General features: G+C 36.0%; 2 protein-coding genes across 3 annotated transcripts in view; one reads left to right on the forward strand and one right to left on the reverse strand.

Moving 5' to 3' along the window:
- The window catches only part of MetRS (methionyl-tRNA synthetase 1), a 109,021-nt gene that overhangs the window by 6,691 nt on the left and 87,206 nt on the right, over window positions 1-15,124 (reverse strand). For both annotated transcript variants that reach the window (XR_010852057.1, XR_010852056.1), the window contains exon 10: window positions 7,779-7,983. The gene's annotated coding sequence lies outside the window, so the exon portion shown is untranslated. The remainder of the gene's footprint in view (window positions 1-7,778; window positions 7,984-15,124) is intronic.
- LOC136835803 (latrophilin-like protein LAT-2) overlaps window positions 212-15,124 on the forward strand; it is a 47,596-nt gene continuing 32,683 nt past the window's right edge. Inside the window, exons 1-7 of the mRNA XM_067099658.1 lie at window positions 212-449; window positions 1,172-1,342; window positions 7,878-7,985; window positions 9,136-9,264; window positions 12,386-12,547; window positions 13,584-13,755; window positions 14,400-15,097. Coding sequence (XP_066955759.1) covers window positions 425-449; window positions 1,172-1,342; window positions 7,878-7,985; window positions 9,136-9,264; window positions 12,386-12,547; window positions 13,584-13,755; window positions 14,400-15,097 — 1,465 coding nt within the window. The 5' untranslated portion in view covers window positions 212-424. The remainder of the gene's footprint in view (window positions 450-1,171; window positions 1,343-7,877; window positions 7,986-9,135; window positions 9,265-12,385; window positions 12,548-13,583; window positions 13,756-14,399; window positions 15,098-15,124) is intronic.

Raw genomic sequence — 15,124 nt, forward strand, 5'->3', positions numbered from 1 at the left:
CTACTGCACAACCACCCCCTACAACCACTTCACATCCGAATACCTCATACCCTACCTCCACTCCACACCCAACTACTCTGGACACTACTACTGCACAACCACCCCCTACTACCACTTCACATCCATCCCCTACCTACCCCATACTCAACTACATCCAGACAATACTACTACACAACCACCCCCACTGCCACTTCACATCCGACTACCTACCTCCACCCCATACTCAACTACTCCAGACATTACTACTGCACAACCACCCCCTACTACCACTTCACATCCGACTACTTCATACCCTACCTCCACCCCATACTCAACTACTTCAGACAATACTACTTTGCAACCAACTTCAGAGCCAACAGCTGCAACCACAGACTTTCCCTACCGCGACCTGACAGTCCGCTTGGCGCTCCTGCCACCTCGTTCGATGCAAGCAACTTGGAATGCCAGTGGTAAGACCTGGAATGTGCAACATGCACTTTATTTCAATAAACAGTAGTTGCTGCACACTTAAGAATGATGCTTCAGTTCATGGTTGTATATCTGAAGAGATGACCATGCCATATCTAAAGCTCTTTGGAGAGCTCATGAAGAAAATGTAGATTAGAATAGAAGAAAATACAGAATATAGGACATAGGGCAAGTGCTGGGACCTATGAGGTCATTCAGTGCTGAAAGGGAAATTGAGAGTAGAAAGGTCTGAAAGGTGTAACAAGAGGAAAACTTCGCAGTTGCACTATGAAATAATTGTTAGGAGCAGTTGGATAACAATATGAAAGAAAGAGAATATGAATGGAGGTACAGTAATAGGAATGAAAGAGGTTGCAGCTAGGGCCCGAAGGGCGCTGCAAAGAACCTTCAGTGATGCTTAAAATGCACCTTGTCAGGTGCACTAACGGCACTAACCCCCTATGGAATGAAGAAAATGTAGATGCATTTGGTGAGCTATGATTTTAATGCACGTTGGAAATTTAACTAATTAAGTCTTCTCGGACTTGAACTGTTAACTATCTAAATTTCTGAAATGTGTACCCCAGCAATCTAAGGCTCATAATGTGAGATATCAGAAAAAATGGAATGGCATCTTACATGTTCTAATAATGAAATACGGGTTGTATTAACATTTAGAAGAGTTCACTAAAGTATAAAGTTAACATTTTTTCACTATTTGCAGAAACTGAAGAACCTGATAAACTGTGCTACAGGTGGAAGCACCGAATTTTGACTTGTGTAGAGACTGTAACCGGTGAAGTAATAGTCCCAGTAATCCCAGCTGGCACACCTATCACCGTGTATGTTGTACGTGGAAATATCGAAGGACCAAATAGTACCATGTATGTACCCTGTAAGTAATATTCTCTTTAATATATTTATCTCTCATGTTCTGTCTTTATTGACGTTATAGAATAGAATAGAATGTAGAATTTAGGCCAAACGCCAAGTGCTGGGACCTATCATGTTATTCAGCGCTGAAACTGATAGTAAGAAGGTTTGAAAGGTGTAACAGGAGGAAAACCTCGCAGTTGCACTAGGAAGCCATCTTTAGACAGGGTGGGAAGTCATATGAAAAAAAAAAGAATATGAACGGAAGTTCAGTAAAAGAAATGAGAGGTTGCAGCAGCGAGTAGAAGGAACGCTGCAAAGACTCCTAGGTAATGCCCGTCAGTGCACCGTGCGAGGTACACTGACGGTACCCCTACGGGTACTGACGTTCATAATTATTGTCCTTCCAAGCTGGTCAGTGCCTCTCGACAAAGATCATGCAAGTGACTATAGTATTTCAAGTCGATGCTCATCATTAAATACAGGGATACATTAGTATGAATTCTCACATATATTGGTTTGAAATAGTTTACTTTTAATCTTCGTCTTGAGAGCAATTATGAATGGCAGTGCAAACTGTCTTCAGCTACACCAACAAACAGCTTTGCAAAGATACAAATAATATCTTGTTTTTTGTGATAAATACGAGGTGTGGGAAAAGGTATTTATTCACACGTGCAATCGTTCACTGTGTTTGTTTGTGTGTTTTTCAAGGTACTTATTCACATGAGCATTCAGTCACTGCATTTGTGTGTGTGTGTGTTTAAAAGTACTTATTCACACATGCACTCAGTCACTGCATTTGTACGAGAGTATTTAAAGGTACTTATTCACATGTACATTCAATCACTGTGTTTGTGTGTGAGTATATAAAGGCATTTATTCACCAGTGCATGCATTCACTGCATTTGTGTGTGTGTTTAAAAGTACTTATTCACATGTGCACTCAGTCACTGCATTTGTATGTGAGTGTTTAAAGATATTTATCCACATGTGCAATCAGTCACTGCATTTGTGTGTATGTTTAAACGTACGGTAATTATTTACATGTAGAGTTAGTCACTGCATTTGTGTGTGAGCATTTAAACGTACTTATCCAAATGTGCATTTATTCACTGTGTTTGTGCATGGGTGTTTAAAGGTACTTATTCACATGTGCATTCAGTCCTGCATTTGTGTGTGAGTGTTTAAAGATGTACGTTCAGGCACTGTGTTTGTGTGTGAGTATTTAAAGGAACTTATTCACATGTGCACTCAGTTAATGCATTTGCGTGAGCGTTTAAAGGTACTTATTCACATGTGAATTCAATCACTGTGATTGAGTGTGAGTGTTTAAATTTACTTATCCACATATGCATTCAGTCACTGCATTTGTGTGTGAGTGTTTAAAGGTACTTATTCATATGTGCATTCAGTCATTGCATTTGTGTGTGAGCGTTTAAAGGTACTTATCCACATGTGCATTCAGTCACTGCATTTGTGTGTGATTGTTTAAAGGTACTTATTCACATGTGTATTCAGACACTGTCAGAGTGTGAGTGTTTAATGGTACTTTTTCACATGTGTATTCAATCACTGCATCTGTGAGAGAGTGTTTAAAGGTACTTATCCACATGTGCATTCAGGCACTGCATATGTGTGCGAGTGTTTAAAGTTACTTATTTACATGTGCATTCAATCACTGTGTTTGAGTGAGTGTTTAAAGTCACTAATCCACATTTGCATTCAGTTACTGCATTTGTGTGTGAGTGTTAGAGGTACTTATTCACATGTGCATTCAGTCAACGCATTTGTGTGTGAGCATTTAACAGTACTTATCCATATGGGTATTCAGTCACTGAATTTGTGTTTGAGTGTTTAAAGGTAGTTATTCACATGTGCATTCAGTCACTGCGTTTGTGGGTGCTTAAAAGTACTTATTCACACATATGTTGAGTCACTACATTTGTGTGTGAGAGCTTAAAGGTACTTGTCCACATGTGCATTCACTTATTGCATTTGTGTGTAAGTGTTTAAAGGTACTTATTCACATGTGCATTTAAGCCCTGAGTTTGCTTGTGATTGTTTAAAGGTATATATTCATTTACATATGCATTCACACAATGTCTTAGTGTGTGAGTGTTGAAAGATACTTACTCATATGTGCATTCAATCACTGCAGTTGTGTATGAGTGCTTAAAAGTACTTATCCACATGTGCATTCAGTCATGCACTTGTGTGAGTGTTTAAAGCTACTTATCCATATGTACATTCAGTCACTGTATTTGTGTGTGAGTGTTTAAAGTTACTTATCCACATGTGCATTCAGTCACTGTGTTTGTGTGTGTTTAAAGTTACTTACCCACAGGTGCATTCAGTCACTGCATTTATGTGTGAGTGTTTAAAGTTACTTATCAGCATGTGCATTCAGTCACTGTTTTTGTGTGTGAGTGTTTAAAGTTAGTTACCTATGGGTGCATTCAGTCACTACATTTGTGTGTGTTTAAAAGTACTTATTCAAATGTCCATTCAGTCACTTTTGTATCAACATGTGCATTCAGTTACAGCATTTGTGTGAGTGTTTAAAGGTACTTAATCACATGTGCATTCAGGCACTGTGTTTGTGTTTGAAAAGGTTAGTTAGTCACTGCATTTTGTGTGTGAGTGTTTAAAGGTCATTCACATGTGTATTCATCCCTTGTTGTGTGAGTTTTTAAAAGTACTTATTCAATACGTTCCACTGTGTTTTATATCAAAGGCACTCACTGCAATTTAATCACTGCATTTGTGTGAATTTAAAGGTACTTATTTACATGTGCATTCAGTCACTATGCTTGTGTTTGAGTGTTTAAAGTAATTATTCACATGTATTTGTGTGTGATTATTTAAAGGTACTTATCCACATGTGTATTCAGTCACTGTATTTGGGTGTATATTTGAAGGTACTTATGTGCAGTCAGTCACTACATTTGTGTGTGAGCGTTTAAAGGTACTTATCCACATTTGCATTCAGTCACTGTGTTTGTGTGTGAGAGTTTAAAGTTACTTACCCACATGTGCATTTGGTTACTGCAATTGTGTGTGAATGTTTAAAAGTACTTATTCACATGTGCATTCAGTCACTGCATTTGTGTGTGAGTGTTTAAAGGTACTTATCCACATGTGCACTCAGTCACTGTGTTTGTGTGTATGTTTAAAGGTACTTATTCACATGTGCATTCAGTCACTGTATTTGTGTGTGAGTGTTTAAAGGTATTTATAAAAATGTGCAATCAGGCACTGCATTTATTTGTGAGTGTTTAAAGGTACTTATTGATATGTGCATTCAGTCAATGTATTTGTGTGTAGTTAGGGGAACATATTCACATTTGTATTCAGTCACTTCATTTGTGTGTGAGTGATGAAAGATACTTATCGACATGTGCATTCAACACTGTGCTTGAGTGTGTTTAAAATTACTTATGCACATATGCATTCAGTTACTGCATTTGTGTGTGTGTGTTTAAAGGTACTTATTCACATGTGCATTCAGTCACAGCATTTCTGTCTGAGAGTTAAAAGGTATTTATCCACAAGTGCATTCAGTCACTGCATTTGTGTATTTAAAGGTCTTTAATCACATGTCCATTCAGTCACTGTGTTTGTGTGTATGTGTGTGTGTATTCAGTCACTGCATTTGTTTGTGAGTGGTGAAAGGTACTTATTCGCTTGTGTTTTAGTTATTGCATTTGTGTGAGCGTTAAAAGGCACACATTCACATCCGCATTCAGACACTGCATTAGTGTGTGAGTGTTTAAAGGCACTTATTCACATGTGCATTCAATCACTGTGTTTGACTGTGAGTGTTAGTTACTTATCCACATGTGCATTCAGTTACTGCATTTGTGTGTGTGTGTTTAAAAGTACTTATCACATGTGCAATCAGTCACTGCATTTGTGTGTGAGCATTTAACTGTACTTTTCCACATGTGTATTCAGTTACTGCATTGTGTTTGAGTGTTTACAGGTAGCCTACTTATTCACATGTGAATTCAGTCACTACATTTTTGCAAGTTTAAAGGTACTTATTTACATGTATATTCAGTCACTACATTTGTGTGTGAGTGTTTAAAGGTACTTATTCACATGTGTATTCAGTCACTGCATTTGTGTGTGAGTGTTTAAAGGTATGTATTCACATGTGCATTCATACACTGCGTTAGTGTGTGAATGTTTAAAGTTACCTAGCCACATGTGCATTCAATTACTGTATTTGTGTGCGAGTGTTTAAAGGTACTTATTGACATGAGCATTCAGTCACTGCATTTATGTTATTGATTAAAGTTACTTATCCACAAGTGCTTTCAGTCACTGTTTGTATGTGAGTGTTTATTTAAAGTTACTTACTCATATGTGCATTCAGTCACTGAATTTGTGTGTGAGTATTTAAAGAGTTACTACCAATAGGTTAATCACTGTGTTTGTACTTGTTTAAAGTTCTCATTCAGTCACTACACTCGTGCATTCAAATGTCATTCTGTCACTGCATTTGTGTTTGATTGTTTAAAGGTAGTTACTATACCCATTCAGGTAATGCATTCAATCACAAGTGTTTTAGTCACTATTTGTACATGAGTGTTTAAAGTTACTTATCCACGTCTGCATTCAGTCACTGCATTTGTGTATGAGTGTTTAAAGGTACTTATTCAAATGTGCATTCAGTCACTGCATTTGTGTTTGATTGTTTAAAGGTATGTATTCACATGTGCATTCAGACACTATGTTAGTGTGTGAGTGTTTAAAGTTACCTATCCACATGTGCATTCAATTACTGTATTTGTGTGCGAGTGTTTAAAGGTACTTATTGACATGAGCATTCAGTCACTGCTTTTGTGTTATTGTTTAAAGTTACTTATCTACATGTGCAATCAGTCACTGTGTTTGTGTGTGAGTGTTTAAAGGTACTGTATTCAGTCAATGTGCATTAAAGACACTATGTTTCAGTGCATTTATGTGTGATGTTTAAATGTACTTATTGCCATGTGCATTCAATCACTGCATTTGTGTGTGAGTATTTAAAGGAACATATTTACATGTGTATTCAGTCACTGCATTTGTGTGTGTGTTTAAACACACTTATTCACATGTGCATTCAATCACCGTTCTTGAGTGCGAGTGTTTAAAATTACTTATCGATGTGTGCATTCAGTTACTGCATTTGTGTGTGTGTTTAAAGGATGTGCATTCACTCACTGCATTCGTCTGTGAGCGTTTGAAGGTACTTATGCACACGTGCATTCAGTCACTGCATTTGTTTGTGAGTGTTTAAAGGTACTTATTCATATGCGCATTCAGTCACTATGTTTGTGTGTGTGTGCTTGTGTATTCAGTCACTGCGTTTGTCTGTGAGCATTTAAAGGAACTTATTCACACTCGTTTTAGTCATTGCGTTTGTGTGAGTTCTTAAAGGTACATACTCACATGTGCATTCTGAGACTGCATTAGTGTGTGAGTGTTTAAAGGCACTTATTCACATGAACATTCAATCACTGTCTTTGAGTGTGAGTGTTTAAAGTTACTTATCCACATGTGCATTCAGGCATTGTATTTGTGTGTGAACATTTAAAGGTACTTATTCACATGTTCATTCAGACACTGTGTTAAGTGTTAGTGTGTGAGTGTTTAGTGGTACTTTCTCACATGTGCATTCAATCATTGTATTTGTGTGAGAGTGTTTAAAGGTACTTATCCACATGTGCATTCAGGTACTGCATATGTGTGTGTGATTGTTTAAAGATACTTATTGACATGTGTATTCAGTCACTTCTTTTGTGTATGAGTATTTAAAGGAACTTATTCACATATGTATTCAGTCACTGCATTTGTGTGCAAGTGTTTGAAGGTACTTATTCATATGTGCATTCACTCAAAGCATTTGTGTCTGAGCATTTAACGGTACTAATCCACGTGTATTCAGTCACTGCATTTGTGTCTGAGTGTTAAAGGTACTTATTCACATGTGCATTCAGTCATTACATTTGTCTGTGAGTGTTTAAAGGTTTATTCACACGTGTATTCAGTCACTGCATTTGTGTGTGAGTGTTTAAAGATATGTATTCACATGTGCATTCAGACACTGCATTAGTGTGTGTGTTTATAGTTACTTATTCACATGTGCATTCAGTCACTGCATTTGTGCATGTTTGATGGTACTTATTCCCAAGTGCATTCAGTCACTAGGTTTGAGTGTGAGTGTTTAAAGGCACTTATTCACATGTGAATTCAGTCACTGCATTTTTGTGCAAGTGTTTAAAGGTACTTATTCACGTATGTATTAAGACAATTTGTTAGTGTGTGATTGTTGAAAGGTACTTATTCACATGTGCATTCAATCACTGCATTTGTGTGTGTGTTTAAAGGTAATTATCCATGTGCATTCAATCAATGTGCTTTTGTGTAAGTGTTTTGTAGATCCATATACAAATTTTATTCCAACTTACTCCTCACTGTTATAATATTTCTTTACGAGATACGAGAGCGCCGATGAAGATGACAGCAATCCTTTCGAATAATCGCTGGTATATTTTCATTCTCTGCAGGGCAACTTGGTATTGGCAACACCACGAGCTCTTCTATTCTCGTCGAATGGCACCATGATGAAAGCGTGTATAGCGTTCAATTGTTCAGACATAATGAACTTGATTGCTGTAAGTACAAACAGTTATCTCAAAAGAGTATGGTCAATAGTTGTTATTTCAGAATTATCTATTGCTAACTCTCTCTCTCTCTCTCTCTCACACACACACACTTATAAAGACTAGAAGTTTCTACTTACTAAAAACAACACCAAAACAAAAATACCGAAATATGGAATAAGATTATAAGTTTGAGTAAACATAAAATCTGAAGTTGAATAAAATATTCATCAGGCCACAGCCGTCGACTTCAGTCAGAGAGCTCCTATGTTCCTAAGGAATAACACCATTCTTTTCTTTTCGAACCCGTTGATTCTGCGTAATCCATATTCTACCTGGTTCCTGAGTTCATTTTTTGATAGAAGTATCTGCACTTCAACAGAACTACAAGAGATTCTTAGACATGTTCTTTCTTCTGTAATGCCAGAGAGATTGAAGAGGAATTTGAGAGTTGAGTTAACAATCTTGCAAAAACAATAAAAATAAGTTTAAAAATGCTTTGAGGTGCGTTGTTCATATGGAGCGAACGGGGGAGGATAGGGGAAACTAGACCAGTTTCCAATATGAAACAGCAGTATAGATGATGGGAAATGGTTTCAAGGGATACTACACAGAGCACAGGAGATAATTTAATTCCTGTAAATGGAAGAATTTGCCAGAAGAAATAGTTTCAGTGAGTCGGTCAAGTCCTGAGGTCCCCACCAGGCCCGTTACCTGGAGAGTCAACACGCCGTCGTCACTTTAGATCCAGATGGCTAGGGAACCAATGAGTGAAAAGATACTGTCGACGTGGTGGGTTTTGGAGACAGAAAGTAATGGGACACATTGAAGCCTGAAAAAAAGAATTCTTTAATTTTAAGTAAGTTTGGTCAATATGCATACTATATATACATATATATTTATATGTATACATATATACATACATACATATACATAAATATATAATATATATATATATATATATATATATATATATATATATATATATATACATACACACACACACACATATATATATATATATATATATATATATATATATATATATATATATATATATATATATATATATATATATATATATATATACAGTATATAAAGAGAGTATATAAAGAGAGAGAGAGAGCAAAACATCATTTCAATTTTACCATTTCCTTTTCAGATAATCAATGCGAAATGTGGGACCCAAGATCTTGCGTGTTTACCGATTTAGAAGCATCGACAGAATATGAGATTTTGCTGATCTCTAGATATGAAGACCTCGTAATTTATGCCACGACTAACGGCGATGGTGAGGATAAGGAGAACGTCATATGTACAAACACTTAATCATATGCAATTATATCTATGTATGTATATAACATGCATATATATATATATATATATATATATATATATTATATATATATATATATATATATATATATATATATATATATATATATATATATATATATATATATATATATGTATATATATATATAGTGAATGTTTGTATTTTTGTTTGTCCACTATAGAAACTGAACCGCTTGACAGACCCATACAAAATTTTGCACACGGCCTCTGTCACCCCAGAAAAGGTTTATAACTCAGAATCAAACCCCTACCCCATGACAGACATACAAACAGACAAAACAAATGAAATATTCGTTTTTACCTCACATTTTCCTTCAGCTCTGTATGGGTCAATTCTCATTTTTCACCTGACTCCACCTTTTATTCCAAGCGCTGTCAGACAACAATATATCCACATACCCTATAACATCAATTTTTGATCAGAATTTACGTGAATTTTGATCATAGTTTATGAATATTATTATAGTAATTGTTTATTACCCCGATAAAATCAACATCGAAAGCCTACAGGGCACAAAAACTAGAGGAGCACGACGAAGTTCCAGCTACCCTTCCACCGCTACTGAAAGGAATCGTTAATATATATCACTCATTAAACTCCTCCCACTGCAAACCCCTATAACCAGTTTAATACATCTAAAAAAGTTAAACAGATGTGTTTGACTGTACTAGAATTACTTTCATTCAGTCATAAAGCAATGTAATTCAAAATATAACTTCTACCACCACATCAGTCAGACCTTATAATTCTCGCCACGATGTTTCTGTCACAGGCTTACTCCTTCATTAAAAAACCACTCGTGTCGAAATTACCACATTTTTTTTTTCAGTGTTCACCTAAAGCCAAACGTATCTTAATCATACCCTGCCAATAAAATACAAATTCTTGAGTATCTTGTGGTATTACCATTATCATATCTAAGTACTTGATCCACGAAAAAAATATTGGTAGTTACGGGCATAACTTTGTAGATCAAGATAGTAATAATCATCACCGAGCCAAAACAAATCCATCACCATCCGCGCATGCGTATTAGCAGACTAACAATACCTCGCAACGAAATCACCATATTTTTTCAGTGTTCATCTTAAGCCAAACGTACCTTAATTATACCTTGCCAATAAAATACAAATTCTTAAGTGCCTTAAGATATTACCATCATCATATCTAAGTACTTAATCCACTAAATAAATCATAAATCGAAAAATTTACATATTAGACCATTCAGACTTCGTCCTGCACTTTCACTCAGAAACTTCAAAGGAAACTGAAACGCGTTCGTTAACACGTATAGGAAACCAAAAACAGTTGCAACTCTTGTTACGGTCCTTAAAATTACAATTGTGATAATAATTTAATATTTCTATAGCCAACGGACACTGTATCTTAAGTAGTTGCTGACTAAGACCGACGTCAACATGTACGATATTTCCTTTTTTTATTATTCGTTCGAATGTGAGTTTCCTAATTAATTAGTTCGTGCGAAGACGTCAAGCGCCTCTTCATTTCTGCATTAATCACGTCATGTATATTATCTGTTATTATTTCATATTTTTATATGTCTCTCCATACGTATTATTGTCCGGCCTTTCCGCCGTATGTATATATATATATATATATATATATATATATATATATATATATATATATATATATATATATATATATATATATATATATATAATATATATATATATATATATATATATATATATATAATATATATATATATATATATATATATATATATATATATATATATATATATATATATATATATATATATATATATATATATATATATATATATATATATATATATATATATATATATATATATATATATATATATATATATATATATATATATATATAGGTCTCTCTAACATGGACAGAGCACTGACCAGGTGCTTCGCTGTCTGGCAGTTCAAACACACAAAGGAGGCTGTTGTTACTGAAGAAGGTTTAATATCGTTGTATTAAATAGCAGGTGCTCGAATTAGTGCTTCTATCTGCCTGTTATATTTGAGAGATAAAAAGTACAGTATATTTTGGGTATTGGCAAGTGTGCATAAACGTTAACATTTATCAGTACATTCGAAAGTGAGTATACCCAAGTAGTGCAAATTCAGACTATCATTCACTATTGCTCAATGTTCACAAGAATCACATTTTGAGCAATTTCGGAAAGTGGGCATCTCCAAACAGTTAAAGCCAAAAGCCTTTTACATTTCAATGAGAACAACTTTTGTTGTCAATTTTATGTCCAAGTAACATGCTGCCAAATTTCAAAACTTAGAATCACTTACTTCACGTTGAAATGTCTCCTTATGACATTCATTTCAGTTGTGTCAAGAATTCTATTTGTGTTATTTAAAAGATGATGTCTTGTGGTATTATCTAAGCTTCCATTTCTTTCACAAAATGTTTCCCCCACGTTTTCAGTCGAGATTTCTCTGAAAATGTCGTTCATATTACTTTGCAAATAAAATTATTCCTTTTCATATTTGTTTTCTAAATAAAGCTCAGCTCACATTTCAGTTAAACTATTTGATAAACAAGGTTATAGTATTTTTAAATCTTAACTTTCGTGGTTTTTTCAACAACAATTTAATACTTATTAATTTTAGTGTATCCCATTATCCTCCTCCTAAATGTGTAGTTTTCATCAGGTCTAATAACGTGTCAGAATAACAGATACAGATCTATTTACTGTCCTTAATTATTCTACAGAATGACATGAGTCCATGTTGTCACAAACCTATTGCTTCCTTTGTGATCTGCTATACAATCAAAAAGGGAAACCCTCTTGTATACACCTGATATAATTCTCACTTATTAGTAATCAAAATGCTTTAGAGACATGATATCAACATAAAAGTTTATCTATGGGTATTAGATATGTACAGATTTCATGAGGACTAAGACGACTCACAGCCAACCATATGCATCTAGTGGTCATTCTAAAATCCAGCAGAATCTGTAGGCACATCACCTGTGATTAAATTCTACATTCTTGTAATGTTGTTTCTTTACTAATTTTGTGAAATTACAGAAGTATACAACGGCGTCTCGTGGCACTGTAGTGAAAACCCTTGCCAAAGCAACGGGACTTGTTTTCCTGCAACGGACAACCTGCTTCCAGTCACTGATCCTCAAGAGACTCTTCCGACGAGTTACCCATTCACGTGTCGATGGAACACCTCCAGTCAGTTTGGCAAGTGGTTTTCAAATTTGGTAGTTGGGAGCTAAAGAGTGCAAAAGAACTATTCCAGATTCACCATCTATCCTTGCATTACTATAAAGTGAAATCTCACCAGTCATCCTTGCTTATCCTTAGAAAAAATCATACCAGCTATCTTTGCTTATCCATAAAAATCCTACCAGAAATTATTTAAAAAATACGAACGTATTTGTATTGTCTAAATCACAATGGCCCTGAGCATATAGTCCATGACAGTCTCAGCTAGAACCTTCTGGAAACCAGATGAATTGGAAGACCCACATCTACTTGGATGGGTACCATGAGGTGGGAAGCTGGAGATGAGGGGAGATTTGCAGAAGTGAAAGTGCAGTAAAGACATCTGAGGCCCAGATGGTGATTATGGTGACCTAAATCCAAATCAAAGTCACTGAGAATGCATCTCATTACTGAATTTAAACTTATCATGATTTCAGTCTTATGGAAATACGGTTCTTCTCACTTCAAATGGAAGCATTTTCATTTGGAGAGACTGACAGAAGACATCATGAACAGAAGAAAAGTTCGGGTTAAGGAAAATAAATAAAAACTTTTTTTTTTTTAATGACATTAATGTTGGGAAAAATTCTGTACATCTTCAGAACTTAGGAAGAATTTGGATGTCATTCATGAATTCTAAGAAACCATGTGACATCAACAAAGTTTTACTACAGAAAGCACCAACGGCATATGCATGGCAAAATCTTTCGATAACAGTTCACGAGTGTTTAGTCATTTGAACTTCTGGTCTAGTACGAAAGATCTGGGTCTAAGGCCCCGTCTACATGAGGGGCGAATGTCTGGATGGCATTACCCTCTGAGGGTTTATCCTTCATGTGGCCAGGGCCTCAGATGAATTATTCTTTGCATGGGCGGTCCAGAAACTAAAAAAAGGCATTGCCTCCAGCAAATATCTTTCCATCATAATCTGTTTGAATTATATAACAGTAGCTCTAATTCTTTCCCATATGAAGTAATTAAAAAAATGAAACGATATCTTTTCATTCGACAGGATCTACTGCAACCCCAGTGTGGTCTAAAACAACCTCAACAGAGCCTGAAACAACCTCTATAGGGCCTTCGATTTATCACTACACAAAACACTTCGATTTCACAGCTTCAATGCAGTACCACCTAACACCTTCCTGCACTCTGCCAAATTCCTTGGCTTTAGTCAGCTACTGGTAAGCTATAATCTATTGCTATAGTATATATATATATATTCTAGGTACCAAAAATAGATGACCAGTTTACCTATGATTACAGTGACTGTCAACACCGCCGTCCCAACCCCATTTTACACGTTTCTATCCTCACTTGCCGGATTTCAGTTCATCGGCTGATATTGTAACTCCAATCCCTTGCCCCACCCAACCCAACTACCGTTTTTTTTTTTAATAAATTATGTTTAGCCGAAAATTACGGCGCGGAAAACATATGCTGACTCCACAATAATATTCTTAACTAAATTCAGGAAGATTTTTGTTCATCTGTGTTTAACATTTCTTCAATCAGTTTCTTATGCATCACTCCTAAACTGTAATCAATTAATAGACTTAGCTTTTACTTTACTTACTCCTTCATGTGACACTATTCTTTTTCACTCTTGCATCAGGAATCAAGACTATCGCGTCCCCCATGTGCAAGGAACAAATGGGCAAAAATACTAATAGACCGATAGTAGATTTTAACCATGAAAGTTTTTAAGAAAGATGTTAGCGGGAAATTAGACTGGAGCAGACCTGATAATAGTCAATAAGTGCTTGTAAATCATGCCTAGAAGAGCAAGATTCTATTTTGTTTTATTTTTTATTTTTCGAATTGGCAGGTGCGATGGAAAACATCGGTGTGAAGCCATAATCAATGAACGTCTCCATACCTATTTTGTCGCCAGCGATGGATGCAGACAAAGTAACGTTGCAAGATTTACCCAAACTAATATTGCAAATCTTACCCATTACACTAGCATGCACTGCAAAGAGAACTTCATTCCATTCTTCGACGATTTTTCTGATGAACTCACCTGCTATGGACCCCTTCCAAACCAGACGAAGTACTCCAACTTTGATGACGCACGTCATGAGTGTCTGAATTTTGGTGGGGACCTGGCATTCATCATCAGTAACCAATCCTTCACAGATTTCCTGTATGGAAACTTTTCCCAAGAAGCATTTTGGGTATTAGGTACTGCCAAGACCAGGTTGTCCGTAAGACCTCCCATGATTTACAGCACCAGAGTTGACAGAGCTTACTTGAATACAGAATATAACTCTTCAGTTTATTACTGCCTCGAGGACTGTGAGGATTATCGGGCCCGTCCTCTCTGCGCTATTCCTCCCACCTATGTCCCTCGCAAAAGGATAAAAAATCCTGGTTCTTATCCAGACAAATGTCCCACAGAATTCTGCAAGAACGGTGGGACTTGCTATCCAGTCTCTTACACCCCGGGCGTTGGACTCACGAACAGCAGCTATATCTGTCGGTGTACTCCGGAATTTTCTGGTCTGCAGTGTGAAGTCGGGAAAAGTAAGTTGTTCCCTTATCTACTGTCTT

This window comes from Macrobrachium rosenbergii, chromosome 55 (genome assembly GCF_040412425.1).
Source record: "Macrobrachium rosenbergii isolate ZJJX-2024 chromosome 55, ASM4041242v1, whole genome shotgun sequence".
In the NCBI taxonomy this organism is placed as follows: Eukaryota; Metazoa; Arthropoda; class Malacostraca; order Decapoda; family Palaemonidae; genus Macrobrachium; species Macrobrachium rosenbergii.